This window comes from Brachionichthys hirsutus, chromosome 1 (assembly GCF_040956055.1).
Source record: "Brachionichthys hirsutus isolate HB-005 chromosome 1, CSIRO-AGI_Bhir_v1, whole genome shotgun sequence".
NCBI classification, from domain to species: Eukaryota; Metazoa; Chordata; class Actinopteri; order Lophiiformes; family Brachionichthyidae; genus Brachionichthys; species Brachionichthys hirsutus.
This window is the reverse complement of record NC_090897.1, coordinates 7,207,895-7,228,913: the sequence shown is the minus strand read 5'-3', so window position 1 is coordinate 7,228,913 and position 21,019 is coordinate 7,207,895. Positions and strand designations below refer to the sequence as shown.

Below are 21,019 nucleotides of genomic sequence, written 5' to 3'. Positions count from 1 at the left end.
AAACAAAACAATCACATTTGTTCACATGAAGGCCAAACGTCATTATAATTATGTAACCAGTATATCAGGTGAGATCAAGTTTCCATAAACACGGGGATCCAGATCAGTTCAGGAAGCGGAATAGGAGGCGGGTTCAGCTCGTTCTAGATTGGATCAATCGACAGTCTGAGCTGGACCAGGCTAGTTTCCATAGTAACCGATCTTAAACTGCGTTGAACTTGCGTTATGGAGCTGAATCGAATGAAAATAAACCGGATTTACCCGAATGAATCTGGAATCAGTCACAGCAGACAGACTCCAGGACATGCAATAACACTTCTAACAGAAGGAGCACGGATCTGTCCACTAGATTATATTCTGCTCTAATCCAGAACGTTCACATAAAGGGTCGTTCCACCTGAACCTGAACTTACTGGACAATCAACGATACAGCGGCATGGCCAGAAGCTGAAGCTTCTTACGTCGAGATGTCCCAAAGATAAAAGAAAAGCATTTCCAGCATCTTTCTGATATTAAACCGCTCATACTTCATGGTGCACGATAAAAACTTGGACCTGCGAGTCGTGTCCAGATGTGCTGGCCGGGCCTCAGCTCAGCCCCATGCCCAGCTGTTTGCTCATGTCGGTGCACACGAAGAAGGTTTTCAGCTCCCCTTTGCCTTTCACGTTGATGAATCCTCGACACTCGCAGGAGTAGCCGAGCTTCTGCAGCACATCAGACGTCTCCTCCGTGACCTGGAGGCAAATGATGCTCAGCTGAAAAGAAAATGTGTGGCGCTTCTTGCTAAACAGATTTCAAACCGCGTCTGGAGACTGCTGTGGGAACTTCCCTGCAGCAAACGTAGCATCTGGCTGAATGAATGTATTCCATTCCAATTTCCTCATGACTAACATAATGCAGCGATGGATGAACAGTGCTATTAGTATCAAGCTTCATTTGATGCCACAGAACAATGACATGCAACTAGTGGAAAAGCAAATTAAATGTTCTTAAGTCTGGCTAAGGATGGATTTTTCTAAATGCAGCCTTTATTGTGGCGAGATCTGACCTGTGACTGACCTCAATGAGACATTGCCTCTCTCGCGCTGTGCTGGACCTACCTGGATCTTTCCGAGCTCCCCGGTGCTCTCCATTCTACTGGCCACGTTGACCGTGTTGCCCCAGATGTCGTACTGCGGTTTCCTCGCCCCGATTACTCCAGCTATCACTGGGCCGTGATTAATGCCTGTGAAGAAAGAAGTTTAACTCTGCGTTGGACGACAAGATCAAAAACCAGAGCTGCCCATTCACAGAGCACAGGTTGTTGCACGCTAATCCAGTTTAGCGGTCGACCACAATAAAAATAAAAACATTTCATCCAATAATATAAAGCTGTCATTTTCTTTATTGGATGTTCAAAACGTATCAATATATAATCCGTCAAGGGATTGGAAATTTATTCTGCTATCTATATGTAGAGCAGTTTGGTGATAAGAGTTTTACATTTGAAAACAACATTTTTAGAGAAATAGTCCCGATGGCTTTATGTAACTGCTCCCAGATGTTAAATTAGCCCGCCCCTATAGAAGGTCAGGAGGTTTGGGGCGAAGCCGGGGCAACATGAGGCAGGGCAGCGATCGCACCAGCGTCGCAGTAGAAGCTGCTGTTTGTTCGTTACCCAGACTGTCCCTGAGACAGAAATGATGGTTTGATGTGGTGAGGAGGACACATTTAGCTTCAGTTCTATTTAACTGCTCATACCTGGCGAGGCTAATTATTTCAAAACTTAGTAAAGCTGCATCCATCACTGCCAGCAACCTGTTTTAAAATCAACCTCTATCTGAAAAGAGAAAACACATTTTCTATCAAGGCCGCTGCTCAGAGCGACATTCTGTTAAAGTGCACGCACCACGCTCACTGCAACATTTCACTGTTTACGTCTTCGTGTTCATTTATCTCACAATAAATGTAAATGTTTTAACCAAAATGTTATCCAGCACGTCTGCTCAGAATCAACGTCTCAGAACTGCAGATGGAAGTTTATGCTTCCTTTTTACTTTTGTGTTTAATTTAACAAACCCGGGTTTTACTGTGGATGAGTTCTCTCTGGAACGGTAAATGCAACAACACAACAGGATCACCATGTCGCTGCATAAATGACGATCACGGGAACCTGTCGGGCTCCTGCGTCCCCCCGAGCGGCTCAGAACACTCACCGACACGCAGCCTGAAGCTGTTAAAGGAATGTCTGTTGATGCCATCCAGCTTCCCGATCAGAGCGATGGCAAACTCCACCATGTTCCCAATCTGAGCCTGCTGCTTCTCTCGGTCCTGTGAAACGGCAGGGGAACGTCGTTCAACCATCTCATCGTGGCTGCTTTGACCTTTACAGTTTGGTTTTATGACAGATAAAGCTGGTGTCTTTGGTTTGCTAAAGGGCCGAGCCTGGTGTTGGCTTGATGCTCGCGCTGCTCCACCTGATTGTTCTCGTGACCAGGCGTCCCACTAAGCCCCGCAGCAGCCATGTAAGTGCTTCCTATCGTCTTGATCTTTTCCACACCGCTGAACTTTGGTTTGGACAGGAGCTGTTGGCACAGTAGGAAACGCATCTTTCAGCTTTTTACAGTCGTTACACGTAAAACAGTCCCTCACAAAATGAGTCATCAGATGTTCATTTCCATCCGTCATGTAGGGAGGGGGCCTCCATCTCACCACCAAATTTCAAATTAATATTACATTTTAACATTGAAAACTCCATTTACGGATTCAAAAACCAGTTAAAAATACACATCAACTCCGATTCACTTTTACTTTTCATGGTTGGTGTGTAAAGATACCAAGAACAATTTAGATCCTTTTGATGATGATCCAGATCACCATGGGGACGGTGTGAATCTAATTACGAGGAGAATAAGCTGCTTGGCGGAGGTCTGCGCTTGCTGAGTGCTTTTCTAGTTCTATATATAATAACCATGAAATAAGTTTCTCCAAAATGTTTAAGTTTCTCCTCCTTCCCCCCCCTAAAAATCAAACCTAATAGTTTATAGTCCAAACAGGAACTATAAATGTGACTCCTCAATCGGTGCTCATCCTGTCATGTCTGCATCTGTGTTTTAGGATGTATACAGACTACATGTACTGCAGCTACTACCTCACGCCATTTAGTACTGCCTAGCTGGCTCTCCAGAACGGACACGGAAAAAAGGGGGATTCAATTTTACCTCGTCAAAGTCCGCAATGATCTCGTTCAGGAGACGAAGGCATTCCAGGCCCTCCTTGTTGATGTCGCACTCTGTGTAAAATTCTTTGAAATCCGGCACCGAAGCAAACATGACGCACACAGAGTTATAGGACTTGTAGTAAAGGTCCTGTCGGGGGAAAAAGAACATCAGTTATTGGTTTGCCCAGGAGCAGGCTGCTTGGCCTCGCCGCCTCACCTCGTTCTTTTTATTCTCCCCGACAAACAGCGTTGCAACGTGGGCCGGCAGCACATTCTCCAGCAGCAGGCGGTTCAGATTCTCCCTGGTCTCGATTTCGTCCTGCTCGGTGCGGTTCTTATACTTTAGCAGGAAGTCCTGGCGGAAGCAATACTCGTTCTAGCAGCCAGAAAGAGGGTCGTCCATCAAGGAAAACCATTTTCATTGGGGTTCTCCCAGATATCTCACAGCACTATTTACTAGACGGGTGTCAGTACCTGCTGTGCAATGATGAGCATGGTGACCAGGAACAGGGTGATGTATATGCAGCTCATCACCTGGGGGTGTTTCACCAGCCCGATCGATTCCAGGATGGAGGCGGCCTCTATGCTGGAGAACACAGCAGATCATTCACCTCCATTTAGATGTTTCTCGCTCAGTTATTACATGCATTTATGACACTGGCAAGAGCTGGATATGAAGTTAGTTTACGGTGGAGGCGGCTCTGACACGCGCTACCTTCTAAAATTCAGTCCCACCTGCTGCAGTTCCGGCTGTTAGAAACGTGCGTGTAGAGGACTTTTCCGTAGGCCACAAAGAGTGCCCTCTTGGTGCTGAGGATGATGGTGTAGTACAAGGTGGAGGCCAAGGCGAGGAAGAGCACTTTGAGCTCAAAGCTGACCCGGAGGAACACGCCACATACGACGAGTGATAGAATACAGCAGTACACGGAGTACTGGAGGAGAGAGATGAAACGACAAGTATCAAAACAACCCCCAGCTGCCGTTTATTTACTAGCAGTGTATTGATTTACTGTTTCAGAGCACAATATTGTGTAATAAGGATATTTTTAAAGGGTTTTAATTTATTTGACAATAACTGCCATTCCTTCTGTGAAGCATCTTTAGGTGTACTGTAAAACTGTATAGAAGTTTCTGATGTTTTGGTCCATGTGTGGACCCTCCTTAAAACACCATTTAATCCAGTCTCATTAAGGACATAAATAAAATACAACTCAGCATTCATTGTTGGGAACGAACGTTTTACTCACAGGCAGGTAGAAGAGATCTCCCTCGACTCTCTCCTCGTGAGAATAATTAGCGAGGGGTACGTTGGAACATTCCGTCACAGGCGTCTGAGTGAAGCACTGCGGTGGGATAAAAATGTCTGACTGACAAGCAACCCCTGGACAGAATGCCTCGAGTAGCACAGCCAGAAATAGCAATAGTTTCTGTACATCTAATGTACTCCACTCTCACCAGGTTGAACACCGCCAACACAGTGATGACCACTGCCGTGACGGTGGCTATAGGGAGACGCACACACGGCCGCTTCACCACCGCCTCAGACACAGCCTGCAGACACTGGAACCTCGACAGCTTCTCTGGGAACAGGCGCTGCAGAGGAAGGAGGAAGACGAGCGAAGGGGAGAGATGAGAAATCAAACAGGTATCACGAGGACAGTCATCCGCCTCCAGACACCAGTCACCCGTCGCTTGGCTATTTCCAGTGAAGCCGTCTGTCTGAGGGACGAAAACAGTCAGAGACTAAATATCAGGTGTCAACCGTCGAGTCAGGAGGCTCGATAAAGAAAGCAGCAGTGAATGCACAGGATGCCTTCGAGGACATGCTTCCGTTCTTACACTGTGAAGCCAACGCACACGCCTCACACCCTTTCCTTTATTAAGCCCAGCATCTGCCTCTCGGAACATTCTTGTGTTTGAACCGTCACAGTTGAGCACTCAGCAAACGCCTTCATATCGTCTGGCATGTCTTCAACAAAGGTGAATATTTAAAGTTTCTCTTTCACTTTAAAAACAAAAAGCTGAAGCAGTTGTTCAACTCCCACATCACTAGACCCAGAATGTACCAGTTCTTATTGAGAGTTCTATATCTGAGTTCCCAAAACAGACTCATACACGCCGAGGAGCTCCTGTTCAATTCTCGTCTGTGCGTTGCTCATTGGATAATACAGACCACATAATAAAGGGGAGTCATCCAAAGGAACACTGTTGGTTAGCTAGAAAAACTAGGTTTTACATGAAGGCTTACTACTATACACTGTGTTTTATGGCATTTACTACATGAGCTAATTTCATAACAGGCCACGGGGTCGGGTACCACGGGGTCGGGTACCACGGGGTCGGGTACCACGGGGTCGGGTACCACGGGGTCGGGTACCACGGGGTCGGGTTGAAAGCTGCGCTTTGCCTCTGGAGCTTTTTAATAAACTAACTAAATCTGAAGTCTCCCAACAGACCTAATAACGGAACTGCATTAATACATGCTACACGTCACACTGACCTGTAGGTGGCCTGCAAAGCAGACGGCCAGGGTCAGCAGCAGCACGCAGGCCAACACTCCAAATGAGATCCCCAACATCTGCCGACTGAGAGATTAAAAAGTACGTAAACATAGATAAACCCAGAGCCTCTTCATTCCAACCAGTAGAAACAGTGTCGTCATGGTTTCTTCTTCTGTTCTGTGTTCCCAACTACCATTTGCTAGGGATTGGCAATATTCATGGTCATACTTACTCGTTAGTGACAAACATCTGAACCACAAAGATGCAGAGGAAGATGAAGGCAGCACAGCCAACATAGTGCTTGAACATCGGCAAATCCAGGGATCGGTACTAAAAGGTAAAAACACGAAGCGCCCCGGAAAGCTTCAATACCAACGTGACCATGTGGCAACATAAATGCTTCCAAGGATTGTGTCCAACTAACCTGTTTTTCCAAATCCTTCTTTGGAAACCAGAGTGCTAAACTGGTGCTCTCTTCGGAGTGAGACCACTGCCTGCGAACGAGGAGGGGAGGCGAGATAATGAAGCAGGGCGGCGAGGCAGGAGGAAACGTAAAGACTACACATCTGTTCTTTTGTTGACCCTTCACGATTCAGAAATGAAACATCAACATAGCGACTGCTTTCTGGAAGGTAAGCCACATGTTTTCTGTCACCCCGAAGGAGACAAATACCAATCAGCGAAGAATACTTCAACGAAGATGGATCCGACTGCCTCGACATCGCTGTGTATTACTATTATATTTGTGAGCTCCAATACCAAGCTATGCTACCATTGCCATGCTAGCAGCTGTGTGCTATGCATGAGAATGCTCAGACGCTCACAACGGAACTCCCCTCCACAAAGCCGTACTGTTAGCATGACTAAGCCCAATGCAGTATTTCATCATGTCGACGCGCGTGAGAAAAGGGACCTACTTGCTGCTCAGCTCATCTATGGTGGTCGTCATCTCATTGTGAAGCTCCTCATCGAACTTACTCTTCTGGGATTTATTTCTGCACAGGGAAGCACAGGAATAATCAGGACGAGGCAGGCTGGCGCCGAGTGGAACTGGAACAGATGCTGGAAAACCAGGTGAGGTCATGCAGGTCCAGTTTAGCTGTGCTTGGAGACAACATGGTTAATGCCATTCTGAGCATTAGTGAGAAAAGAGAAGTCGAGTTTATGCCCCAGAGAGAGTCACAGAGAGGGAGTGTGCTGGACAAAGAAGGCCCCCCCCCCCCCCCCCGTTAGATGATCTCTGTCTGGAAACCCCCGAATCCATCAGGAAACACACACAGATGCACGAACCCCAGTCAGTGATCATTAATAGCAATAATAGTTAATAGAAGCACTAACAGAGAGCACAGGGTTGCTGGTGGCTTCTGGGGTTATTGCCCGGTGACAAAGAGGCAATTAGTGTTCCACCACTGAGGTTAGTGCTGGGGCAGCAAGGCTCTCCTCTGGGGCCGTAGTTCTCAGTCTGTGGGACAGTCCGTGTTTAAAGATGTGAAGTACAGAATTCAGTTTGAATCAGATCTGCTTTATTGGTCATTTACAGTGTAAATGTAACGTGTCAGACGTGTCGTCTATTGTGTTAACAGCGATAAATGAATCACTTCTACTCGCTCACAGAAACAATTAATCGATTCATCAATATCTAAATTATTAGGTTTTTTTTGAAAGGTGCACGAAGCACGCTGGCGGCCGCACGCTACTCTGCTCTCATGCTTACAGGCTGTGAGAGCGAATTTACACTTATCAAAACAAATGGCGAGGAGGGAGCCTCCATTTGTTTTAGCTTTAAGGGCCACAAGCCAAACGGTTGAGAACTACTGCACGGATGGGATGAGGACCTCGCAGGCCACAAAGGCCCAACTCACTTATAGCTGCTGAATGGAGGGGTAGACAAGGAGAAAGGTTCTTCTAGGGGCTCATCAAGGCTGTCAGGGCCCAACAACAACAACAACAACAACACACATATAACATTAATCACAGCAGGGCAGTGGGGACATGAAAAACCCCGAGATGATCATTTAAAGGTGAAAATCCGTGAAATAAACAAGCAACTGAGTACTGATGGTGATTTTTGAGTCTTTTTTCGACACATCACACAATATCGCTGCGACGAAGACCCTCGTCCGCATTGGCGAACTGGCTGCAGCATCACAGCACTCCAGTAAAACCAGTAAAAGCGCTGCGTTTTATATTTGCATCGATATTAGCATAGGAAACACACACACACACCTGCCCTGCGACATTACGAGCTTACTCCCTTTATACAGATGTTTTGTCACTGCTGCTACCGCCATGACGCTAAAACGACAACAATCCTCCTCTAATGCAGAATGAAAAGGCTCAGTAAAGGTGAGCAGCCCCGCCTTCACCGGGCTGAGTGGCCTGGAAGTGAGACTAACTCCTGCCCATCGTCCCGTCTGTTACTTTAAGCACAGAATATCATAAAGCCCGAGAGGGTTAAACCTCGTCTCAGTCCAGCCTCAGACCTCCAGGTTCCTGCCTCCGCTCCAGCGGACTGTACAAATTCTATTACCATTTGAGAGATAACGCGAGCCTCCATTCACACGGGGTGCTTTCAGGCATGCACTTATTCTCTTCTAATCGCGTTACTTCAGCCCACGCAATGTGCGCGGGCGAGTCCTGCCCACTAATCAGCACCTAGACTGTTTAAATATTTGTCCTTACGCTTATTGCCCGTGCCAGAAAGGTAAAGAGAACTAGCCATTATAAGCTACAACCATAATCAATTTGTCTGTGCATAATTTGCGGCTAATGGAGGCTCTCCATCTCGAGGTCAGCACTCCCACCGCTCTGGAGGAAAGGGCCGCCAACGCCCCGCAGCTGTTCTCGGCAGACCCTCAGTGATGAAAGTCTGTTGGAGACCGCTTCATTAGAAGGGCGAGAGTCCACGAGAGTTTCATTTCAGCAGGAGACGAAAGTAATGGTATAATTAAAAACGTGATTAAACATCAACATGATCAATGACTGCTAGAACTCCGTTTAACTCGTGTACGTCCAGTTTGAGGGGGAGACGACACACCTTGCATCATCGACATGAATGCGTGCCGCTAAGACTTTCGGCTTGCACAGTCGTTTCCTCACGTCCGTGCTGTTAGACCTGGCTTTTTACATGTTTATTTCACACACCTTTACGTCACAACGGCCTCCGTCCTGCACGATCGCTGTAAATCACTTTAGATAAGACAAGGAGCTGGATATTAAATGTCTCAAACGTAGATAATGCATTGAAAGGAAGAGAAGTAGGACGTAAGAGGAAAATGAAGGTAATAACTTCTCATCGCAAACATTATCCCATAAAAATAGTAGAATATCCTTTTGAAGCATTTTCACATATTCATTCATTTTCTTGATGAAGCGACCGTCGTAATCATCTTGTGAATACTTAAGTCTGTGAAAGCTCAATAAACCTTGAAAATAATAATAGTCAACAAATGTGGACTTAATGAGGGAATTCATTCTTTGATGATGATGAATATATTTATTCGATAGAATGTTAGAGTACAAGTACAGTCAACAATAGCATGTCTTTAGCAGCTGCTCGGAGACGTTCTCACCTCTCAGTGATCTTGGTACCGGCGGCTAATCGTAGAGGGATGTCCTAGAAAAGACAGAGACAGTCATGATTAAAAAATACAAACCCACTGACGCCAAAGTTATCTAACAGTTCCATCTGAGAGCTACTTGACCCACTCGCAAAGAAAAGTATTTCCGTCGTGTGTTCTGCTTTTCATAGCGGTACCTCTTCAACACTGCGTATTTCGTCTATAATATATAATATATAATACCCACAGATTATGTATTAAACCATTTCAGACGCGTTCACATCGGCTGCAGCAGAGAAGTATTTGCTGCCTTGCTAACAAGTGAGAAAAGAGCACGCATGCTAACCTTGCTGCGGGTCTTGCCATTGACAATGCTGTCAGGGGCGAAGCCCTCTCGGTTCTGAAGGTGGGCGAAAGGTTTCACAGCCCCCCAGGATTCCAGGTAACGGGTCATACGCACAGACGCCCGCATCTTCAAGCCATCATTCACCCGAGGTTTAGGCGCACTCCGGCTGTTCAGCAATGGGTCTTTAGACTTCAAACACACAATTAATACGACCTTTATATCATCACAGCATTTAGCCGAAGCTGTAACAAAGATAAATTATTATTAGAGTGCACTTTGGGACAACAAATATAATCTAAGGCTAAACAATCCCCCACATTTTTTTTTATCAAAAAAGTGTTTTTCCAAATATACTTCCTGATCCCAATGTGGATATTTAAATAGAATATGCCTACGTGTAGTAAACTCACCCGTGGATCAATGACTAGGTATGTTCGGATATTGAGCTCCTTTAGGTAGGGGTCCCTGTGGTGGCCGCTACCCTCTTCCACTTCATACGCATTGTTCAGATGATTCAGAGTCGCCTCTGTGACGTGGACACGTCTGACAGTGAAGGACAGAGAACAGGGGACAGTGAAATACTAGCAGGTTATTTATTTATCTCATTTGATGCCATTTAAAATGCTTTCCAATTTACAGAAAGAGCGACGTGGTACAGCTGCACACTTTGGGCCAGTGTGACATCAAGCCCTTGTCAAAGCGGTTACAGAATGGCTGCTTAGCATTACAAATGCTACCGCCTTTAAGTTAATGCAAGTAGCCTGTGCTGCAGCCGGTGATAAATATCTGATGCTAAATATAATGGCATATGACCTATTCATCTTGTCAGAGATGTTGTGTGTAGTTTTGCATGACGTGTACAAAGGTTTAGGAAAGAAATGAGTGAGCTAGAACAAAAGTACCACTTACCCTGGAACGCCCCCTGACTCCATGTGATTGGCCAGTGTGACGTCATGTGACCACACATCAAACTGCCACTTGCGAAGGCCAATTACGCCACAGAGGACATTGCCCGAGTGTACGCCGACCCTCATGTTGATATCCACTCTCGTGGCCTCGCGAACTTGCCTGGAGGAGGTTCACAGCTACAGCTCATTGTTGCCGAGGCTAGTTTCTAAATGCAGAACATCGACCTTCAAGGCACATTAGCATATCTAGGGGTTATTATAGTCAATCTGAAAGAAAGCAAAGCTGCAATAGTACTAAGTTCAGCGTCCCGTGTAGGAAAGACTTCTGTGCCCGGCGGTCCGTCCAAGTCAGATCTCCTTCAGGCTTTCCTAGTATTCTTTAAAATGACGAGTCTTTTTCCTCAACAGCCTTTTACAAGCAACAGTGAGCAAACAGGTTAAATTGTGCCAGTTAAACTAGAGACATGACATACAGATAGAACACCATTCAACAACGAGCGAGTCCACATATAACCTTTAACATCTTTAATCTAAACCATTCATAGCCTCTCGTTAGTAGAAGGAGACACCACTGTGTGCAGAATGCTTCAACAAAAGGTTGAAAGGGAAAGCTCTCAAACTCACTTGATGGCTTCGCACATGTCCAGGCCCATTTTGACACAGTTTTTAGCATGTTTGGGCAGAGAAACCGGTAGCCCCGACACGCAGTAGTAGCAATCTCCAAGGATCTTGATTCTCATGCATTCATTTTCCTAATTGAAAGTGAATAGAAGAGAAACGAAACAGAAGACGCGTCACCTTCTCCGCATTGGCAGTGCGTGGTCTCAGCACGATAAGAAGATGGCGTAGCTCGCCAGTTTTGCGGTTTAGCCTAAATCCGTTAGCCACAATCTTTCTAATAATGGCATAAAGAAATTCTGAATGGTTACTCACCTTGGCGATTTGGTCAAACTTTCCAAACAATTCATTGAGCATAATGACCAGCTCTTTGGGAGAGCAGTCGCTGGCCAATTGGGTGAAACCAACAATGTCAGCATAGAGAATACTGAAAGAAAGAGTGAGTACATATGTAATGCCTTGAGGTTTAATCTGCATGCAAACAAAAACTATTGTGATCACCATGTTCAATAAAAGAAAATGTCACAGTTGATTAAAGCGGTGTCATAGCTTTGATATAGACCTATGATCTATATCCTCTGACTTCATAAAGTCTCCAACAGCTGGACGTTTGGCAAAAGGCCAGCACACTCAGAATATGCGCCCTGCCGTCCCGCCTTAGCACAGCTTTGCACTGTGAAGACTGGAATTCTAGCCATTGTAACGCGAGCCTTCACCGTTCTAAACGGAGCGACAACATAGGGCTGGACAAGTACGGACATTTTTAAACTGCTTTGATATGAAGTCAGACACAAGACAGGTAGGTATACCGAATGTTATCCCAACAGGTGTCAAACGCCGGAGCAACCACCCCTACGGAGCCAGTAAAAGCAAAACGCCCTGTTATTTCTGAACACAAGCTCCTCCAGAGCAGGTTATGTGTCAAGTTACTGAGGAATTATACCCCGACTGTCCATCCGAGACCAGGGTTAACAGCAAAGTATGGGTCTCAGGGCAACAAGCACAGAACACCTGCTGAGGGACACAGACTGAAAATAGCCAGGTGCTTCATGACATAGATATAACACAGATAATGGCTGGTCTGACCAGGGTAATTATAAGGATAGGTCGGTAATGCAGCCCATCATTCAACGCCTTCGTACTATAGTCATAAATGAACATGACGGATTCCTTCACAATGGCTCCTTGGTTAGTCGAGACAAAAAAGAAAAAAGAAAATCTTTACTAACCAAGTCAAGAAAGACTGTCTGATGAATTTAAAATGGAGATTAACTGGCATGTTAGCTTGGAGGATGTGAGTTTGAAAGATTTTAACACAGAGAGAGAGAGAGAGAGAGAGTTAATTTTGAGACATAAGGAAGCTGCAGAATGATATAAACATGTAAAATCAAAAACTTTAAAATCTTACAAACCTCTATAATATAATTCCCCTAATGAGGTAGGACAAACACGGAATCGTGCCTGTATTCATCCCACAATTGAGCATCTGAGCCATCTGCCAGAGTTCAATTCAAGCTGATCCAATATCTGTCATCGCCTGCTAAATCGACGAAAGCCTCATAAAACAAAGGGCTGCAACTAGGTCAGCGGTCAGAGAACAAACAGACACACTGGTCTCCGTCGCTAGGTACTGGAAACCGTTCCTCAAAGGCTCTAATGATGCGGATAGAAAAGGCATCAGCATAAACTTTCCTTGAGAATAGGAGAATTCACAGCAAGGAGAATACACACTTTTATATTAGAAATATAGACGTATAGCAAGCTCCAATAGCTTACAAAATGATTACGTTAGTAAGCTTCACAAATCTTTCTTATTTAAGAGATAATAGTGGTTAGAGCGCACATGCAAAATAAACATGCTGTAACTTTCTGTTTTTAAAAGACACAGCTTTTAACAGCTCATCAACTTTCATCTTTGAGTCTAGTCTGAGATTCTGTCTCGAGGCCAATCCACAGGGACAATATAGTTCCAACGATCCTTTACAAAGAATAATAACACAAAGCGCCCTGTTTCGCTCCTTATATTGATTGGATATCTACCGCGTTCCATGTATTTTAAGGTGAGTTTGGGATGTACCTGACATTCTCGTGTCTCTTGACGTAAAGACTGTGGAAGTTGTTATCTTTGACAAGTCGCTGCTGCATTTCTATGTCTTTGCAGTCCTGCAAGCGCTCCATGATTGCTAGCTTCATCTTCATGGAGATGTAGACCGGAAGAACAGACTGCAGCAGGTTCTCCTGTAAATTCAGGCACAAACACACCCACACACACACACACACACACACACACCCACACACACACACACACACACACACACACACAGCAAACGGAATCAGTTGCGTAACTGCAATTCCGACGAGCCACACCATTTAACTGATTTTGCTGGATTTCACAATGAAATTAAATAAAAGCCTCCTTGAATAGTTCCGAGCTTCATCCAGCTCACTTAATGGCATTCCGATTCTTGTTTGGGAGCAGTTCCATTTGTCTTTATACCCCATATGTAAACCCTGTTGCAACATAGTCTGTCCACAGCAAATTCAGCGTACTTTTAATGACACCTCTGGATGTCTTGCTTTATCATGTTAGAATGTCCAGTGGCCCTTTGCCCTGTTATATCCTGCTTTATCTTTGTTTCTGGACTCTCTCCATGCTGTACAGACGATCCAAGGACTACAGATTAATGAAATAACAACTTAATTTGGTGGTTTACTGCAATGAAGCGAATGTGTTTTGAACTTTTGAACCAAACATTCCATTTTTCACATTTTTTTTTTAAAACCTCCATACATATAAAAACATAATGTTATGAAAATATATCAAATTGTTAATTCTCTGTGCACCTGTGTGTGTGTGAGAGCGGCTGTAATATGAACCATTCCCTTTCACTGTGACTGACCTCTTACAGGGTTCAATGCATGCAGCGATGTTAAAACGTTTGGTCTAGAAGGACAAGATGATCTCTTATTTAACATCTTTCCTGTCCCGCTTAAAAACACCGATACACAGAAATATTGGACTGAATGCGGGACAAAGTAGTAGCACTTTTAGAGCTTTTTATGTTCTGTTCTCAGGACAGGCTCCCTTTTTCAGCCCCAGCTCAAACACAACAGGAGGTTTCAACGTTAACGATTACGTCATTCCTTTTTGCTCTGCCAGGCAACACGGCAGCTTCCCCCGTCAGCGTGTTTTATGTCACGCACTAAGCAACAGTTATAACAAACGAGACAAAAGAGGGAAACTGGCTGTAAAAGTGCCTCTGAAGTCAAAGCCAGTCCATACAAGACGAGTCTAATTTAAAACAGCATCACAGTCAAATCTAATTTGAGCAGCATGTGTTTGTAACAATGAGAACATCCACGGGAGTCAATGTGAGGGCAACCATGAAATACCATGAGAGTACGACAATAACAATCACGCGCTACTTCTCCATTTGTCTGTCGTGCCTCTTTCTGTTCCGTACTGCATTAAACTGCTTTTAAAACAGCCTAACCAGAGATTCGAAAGGCTTTGCTCGCGTACTGCAGGCTTTCACAGCTCACGCTGTTAAACCATTCTTTATTATAAACAGGTTTTTAATAGCCACCAACCTGTTGACGCTTCTCTATCTCCAGCTTCATCCGCATGCTCAGACACCTCAGCGTGTCTTGAAAAGTCTGTCTGAGTGTTTTCTCCATTAAGACCTTATGAAAGGCTCCCACCACACTGCCACACAGAAACACCACCGCATTGGACAGCAGCTGCAGGGACAGACACAGAAGCAGACGCCACAGTAAGACCCATGTCCAAATTATTCTAATACAATACAGCAGTTTATTCACAATTCAGCACAAACCATGCTTATTTTTATTTTTTTATATATGTCTGCATGTTTTTATTGCTATGTTCAAATAAACAAATAATCTCCCACAATTCCAGAGTTATGATCACTGCAACGTTATAGAATCTATTTAATGCATATACATCACATCTAAAGAAATAAGAAATAAACTAAATACAGGACACGGCCTGTAACCATTTGTACCTGATTGGCAAGGTAAGGAGCGGTAGCTTCACTGTAAATGGTGAGGCGCAGCGTAAGGACGATGATGTGGGACAACGAGGAGATGACGCTCAGCGCCACAGCATACCACAGCTGGAAAGGCAGCATGGTGTACACAGTGAAGATGATGAAGAGGAAAAACGGCACCTGGAAATGGGAAGGTTCATTCATGTCAGCCTGTTGCGTCACAAATAAAATCAAATAAATGAAGACAAAAAAAGTCTAAAACCCAATTTTTACTCGGCAGCTAAAACGAATGGAGATTAAAACAGTTTTAAACAACCAATGAAGCATAGGAGTCATGTCCATGCCCATATAAAGCTATTTAGATTTATGAGGTGTCCCTGACACATGTAAAGGAAGATCTGATCAAGCAATACAAATTAAACATAGGAAATATTTCAGAATGAATTTATTACTAATCAAAATACTTCTAGCGCTATGCACATTGGCCGTGTGATATCACCAAGCCAACGGGTCTGCATAAGCTGCGTTGGTTGCACTGTAACAACTGAACCCAGCTTAGGGGTGAGGCTACCTGGTCCCACGGCACGACAATGGGGCCGCTGAAGACGAAGGTGTAGCCCATGGTGAGGTGAGTAGCCCACACGACGAGGCCCAGAAGACGCCTCCATCGCTGCGACAGCATCTCTGTGCACACCATCACGAACACGGCCAGAAACACGCACAGGCTGCCGCTGACCACGCTCACGAACGCACAGTGCTCCACGGCGCTCTGCTCCAGCAGCGAGGGACAAGAGAAACATGAAAGGCTTCATCATCGTACAGACTTACTCCTCTGAAACATCTTACACTCCGTGCAGATCATGCAACCGAGTTTCATAACGTCATATTAAAAACACAAGCTTTATAGAGCTCTATTGGGCTCCAAGCCACTGGCTCAGTCTTCCAGAGATCAACGTCTTGTTCTCCGCCGAGGCGGGGGTCATGTGATCGCCGGCGTTTGTCTGTCCGTCTATCTGTCGGCGAGATAACTCAAAAGGTTCTGAACGCACCTTGATGAAATTTTCTGGGAATGTTACCAGGAACAGATTATTACATTTAGGTGAATATCCAGAAGAGATCCTGGATTAAGGATTAGTTTGACATTTTCAGTAACATTGCATTCAAAGGAGCTTCATAATTTGCTCCTCAATATCTCGGTTGATTATTGACCAATGTTTATGGAATGTGACACAGTCATGTAGGGTGGGGGCTTCTATCTCACCACCGAATCTCATCCGGATCGGCTCCAGAATGAGGTCAGGAAAAAAGATACATTTTAACATTAAAACTCCATTTACAGATTCAAAAATCAGTTAAAAATACACAAACTCTGATTCACTTTTAATTTTCACGGTTGGTTTATAAAGACACCGATTTAGAACCTTTTGGTGATGATCCAGATCACCATGTGGACGGTGTACGTCTAATTATGACTGGAATGAGCTGCTTTTCTGGTTTTATTTAATTTAATTAATTAATTAAATTAAATAAAATTAATAATTTTAATGATTATAAAAATTACTTATTTGTAGAATCTCATTATTTGATTTTCTCTTGTCTTCTTGTTGTGTCATGTTTTATTCTTTACCTTGTTGTGGAATCTAAATCGTTATCACTGTAAAGCACATTTTTTGAAAGGTGTGATATAATTAAAGTTTTGTTTGCTTTGTTTCGACAACAGCTGACTTTCTTACAACTTTATTTAAGTTTCGACGGGACAGAAAATGATGCCGTTGCGACTTTGCCCTCAGGTATCCCACATCCATGTCTGTGCCAGGTTGCAGATTGTTGTGCATGCACGTGCATGCAATATATATATATATATATATATATCTGCAGCAGTGGGAAAGGAAGGGAATCGCTATCTGAAGCAAAAGGTGAGTGAAAACAAAGGGTTAAATGAGTGCTCATGAAAGACAGATGCACAAAGTCAGTGTTAATAGATCGCTGCTCAGTGGAAGGCCACTACAAGCATTGTATGTTGAGCTTTCTAGTTACCATGGCAGCGTTGGTAAAGGCCAAACGCTTTGCTCCCTACGTAGCTTCGAGTCTCGACAAACCCTTATTGTAGACAGAATACTGCTGCGATGTTCCAAGCATGGCACAGAGGTGGAAAAAGGAAAGGCCAAACCAAATGCATTGTTGTCTTAAAGTTATAAAACTGTACTTCTATAGATAAATATAATAACACTTCCCTTATATTGCATATTGGGTATGTATGTAAATCAAGAGTACAAAAGTAAGTATTTTACAGGCCACAAAGCTGCGATCCAGAATCCAGGTTGTTTTTAAACACGTGAAGACCCCAAGAACAGGCTGCTCGATGACCTTTAACCTCGTTAAACCGCATCGGCCACAGGATAGTGTCGTTACTAACAACGGGGTCGTCCGCTCAGCTCCGTTCTCCTCCGTGTTCCCCTCCATCCCATAATGGCTGCGGGGTTATACAAGTTTACAGTGACTTTCTGACACCGTCACCGCCTGACAGGTATTCTGCCGTCCCTTTATACAAGCTCCATCCCAACATTTTCCCTCAACTCTTCCGTATCCCTGGCAACAGTGTGTGGGACGACAGCTAGGGAGAAAGAGGAATAGAGAAATGTGAATGGCGTGTGAATGTTGAGATTTCAGTGGCAAGGAGGACAGCGTGAGCGGAAAGTGCGTGCGAGTACGGGAATATCGATTTACATAAGGGATGGTCCCATTTCAGAGGTCGATACGAGGATGAAAAAACATTTATTGTTTTCCAGACGGCCGCAAAATAACACTTTCTTGACAGAAAAAAAGTCAGGAAATGAATAATAACACTATTAATGAAATAAATAATAACCAAATAACCCTTTCCGGGTTCGTCACATAAAAAAAGTCCATGGAACATTACCTTTCTGGTCGTACGTGATCATCATTAAAATTGTCCCAAACGAAAGGAAGAATGCTTTTCTTCAGAATATTAATATATTCTCCTCTATCAATATTATTCGTAGGAAACAAAAGATCAAATTAATGACCCCCACTTAAATGCACCCCATACCATTATTGATCCCCTCATGTTGTATGGAAAGTAAAATAATAATAATGAAAAAAGAAATTGTAGTTTGGGGACCACTGCGATAGAGGGAAGGTTAAGATGCTTTTTATCCAACGGGGAGAATAATATAATCTCTAGCGACAGATGCTGTCAGTTCACCAGATGAAGTGACAGCGTGACTGACTGCTCTCTTACCAGCTATCTTGCCAAAACCGACCGCACGCCTCCCCTCAGTCAGCGCCAGTGAATACCTCACAGTCAGAGCTCCGATTGTTCTCTCTGCAGTGACAGCGGCTTTGTTTCAACCATCGTTTCCTGTCATGGTCCTTTCAGGAGTCATTCTCTGCTTTTCAGCTTTCCGACAAAGCTTAAAACGATGGTTTCGGTGAGATCGGCGGGGCTCTGCATCGAGTAGGCAGCCTCGGGGGAACCTCCGTTGGGAGTATTTTGAAGCAAAATCGAAGGCGGTTCAGCGCTGAAGTCGCTGCACTGTTATTCAATGAGCAACAAGAACCTGTGGCACGAGGATTTAGAAAGTCTCTTAAACTGATATGATAAACTGCAAAAGATCTTATGCTTTCTGTGCGTCTCAGCCGCGATTAGAACTCATTAACAACACGAAGAATCTGAAGATAATAACTGGGCCAAGTTTAGGATTGTGGTCTCTTTAACTTGCTTCGTTGGCATTTGTAAAGAACAGTAACAAATCCCAACGGAAAGGAAAACAAAGTTTAAATGACTATTTCAATATAATATGTCGGTTACAAACCAGGAGAGAAAGGAACGGAGCACTCGTTAAAATGCAGCATGGGATTATACAGCTGTTTATAATAAAGTGCTCACATAAAATATTCCATATTTTTCCAGAGGAATTATCCCATTTGCCAGCTTTAAAATGTGCAACTAGAAATGTTTCATGTCACTGCATAATCCATGCTGAGGAGTTCACGCAGACTACCAACGACTAATCGTTTTGCGCGCGCATGGTCAGACGCACACGGTTTGAGTTACAGTGAACTACACTGCAAGAAATACACAGTTACCGTTTTCCATTCAGAGAAATAAACATAAGCAGTAAGAGTGCCTCATGGGCAAATAAACACGTTTTTCACGTTGCATGATCCGAAGATCCGAAAAAAGAAACAACGTTTCTCTTCATTTTCAGGAGGACATGTCAAAGCGAAGACTCACCAGTTGAAGGGCGAAGAAGATGATGAGGAGGAGTCCACAGGTGAGCATGGAGAGGCCCAGCAGCAGCACCAGCGGCTGATACTGGCTGATGCAGGAGAATTTGCGGTATAACGCCTCATTTTTCAGCTCCTGGTCATTCAACAGGTACTTCCCCTTTGCTGGCATGGCTCTCCTTTCTTACAGAGGCACATCAGAGCGCCCCAGAGAGCAGGAGTGTTTGCCTCTGCAACGTTCCGAGTGTCGGAGCCAGAGGTCGGTCCTTTTTTGAGAAGTCGTAGCTCTGCGAGGTTCCCTCACTAGCTCATGATGCTTTCCCTCCCGCGCAGCATCTTGAATGCTGCTTTTGCTTCCCTCACAGCTTCATTGTGGCTCTCCCCACTAATCGTCCTCGGCGCGTCTCCGATTCTCTGCCCTTCACTAGTTCTTTGGAGTCTTCTATCCTCTGTCTGGCGCTGGCAGGCAGACGCGCTTCATCCTTTGCCAGCTACTGTGCTGCTTCCTTTAGTGGGCTTGAGTAATAAACCCAGGGCTTGGGTAGACAAAGGGGAGGAGAGAGAGACAGGAGGAGAGCAGGAACTGTTGAAGGCAGCAACAAAGGTCATCAGCGATCCCCCCCCCCAGGTTTTGGAATGTAACACGGCGGTGACGTTGGACTCTCCACTCCTTAGTGGGACAAGCAGAAAAAGCACAAATAGTGAATAAACGTTTGATGACGCGCACACACACACACACACACACACACACACACACACACACACACACACACACACACACAACAAGTGCTGCCAAATAATTACAATTACACCAACATGTTATTTTTAATTGACATATTTTTCAGGCATATATAAGAAAATATTTGGCTTTACTGGGCTGAAAAAGAACGCGAGCACAAGTTCTGAAAAAGGCAGGCTGTAACTGGGGGCTTCATTTACCTGGAAAGGGTTCGAGAGTAAATGTTCAGATCCCTGAATTAAGATGTGCCTCATCTAGACGAGGGTCATCTGAATCTAATACATGTGAACTTTGCAACACTGTCAATAGAAAACCAATTTCCCTCTGGTTCTAATATCACTGTGCAGTGCGTGTGTGTGTGTGTGCGTGTGCGTGTGCGTGCGTGTGCGTGCGTGTGCCTGCGCGTGTGCGTAAGTCACTGCTTCATGATTGTCGCTCACACAGCAACAGCAACAGATGCTTCATGCCATAAAGTAAGAAAACCCACAAATCAAACACACGCACGTCGCCTCCTGCATCGAGTGCGAGTGCGTTCCCCTTGCAGTGCTAAAATGCAGCGTCACAGTAAGACGTGCTGCAGTTTAAGAACACTTTCATCACTGCTGATGGACAGAACAGCAGCAGCGTGAGGAGTGTGTGTGTGTGTGTGTGTGTGTGTGCTATCATCTTGCAGGAGCCTGTTCATACTCAGAGCTTTTCCATAAACAGATGACTGATGCATGCACAGAAATGCACGATAGATAGATTAGATTAGGCCTTCTGTCCTTTCCCCATCTCCCTTCCCTCCTCCCAGTACTCTCTACTGGTATTGAATTAGCCGCATTCACCAGAAGGAGCTGCTGAAACCAAACATTATTAACAGGATGCTAGCTCCGCGTCGACTTGTG

At 44.6% G+C, this 21,019-nt stretch overlaps 1 protein-coding gene across 1 annotated transcript; it reads right to left on the bottom strand.

Annotated features, from left to right (window-relative positions):
* Positions 1 to 70: 70 nt before the first annotated feature.
* On the bottom strand, positions 71 to 19,565 carry adcy7 (adenylate cyclase 7). Its single transcript, XM_068741269.1, has 26 exons — positions 19,401 to 19,565; positions 15,714 to 15,911; positions 15,158 to 15,322; positions 14,724 to 14,873; positions 13,210 to 13,370; positions 11,448 to 11,559; positions 11,139 to 11,266; positions 10,516 to 10,674; positions 10,017 to 10,149; positions 9,607 to 9,795; positions 9,273 to 9,316; positions 7,563 to 7,622; positions 6,618 to 6,695; positions 6,125 to 6,194; positions 5,933 to 6,030; positions 5,700 to 5,784; positions 4,655 to 4,792; positions 4,447 to 4,542; positions 3,951 to 4,131; positions 3,674 to 3,780; positions 3,417 to 3,575; positions 3,201 to 3,347; positions 2,457 to 2,564; positions 2,196 to 2,310; positions 1,101 to 1,225; positions 71 to 734 (listed from the first exon to the last, which is right to left on the bottom strand). The coding sequence occupies exons 1-26, from the start codon at positions 19,563 to 19,565 to the stop codon at positions 588 to 590; spliced, it is 3,318 nt and encodes a 1,105-aa protein (XP_068597370.1). The 3' UTR covers positions 71 to 587.
* Between the last annotated feature and the right edge of the window lie 1,454 nt (positions 19,566 to 21,019).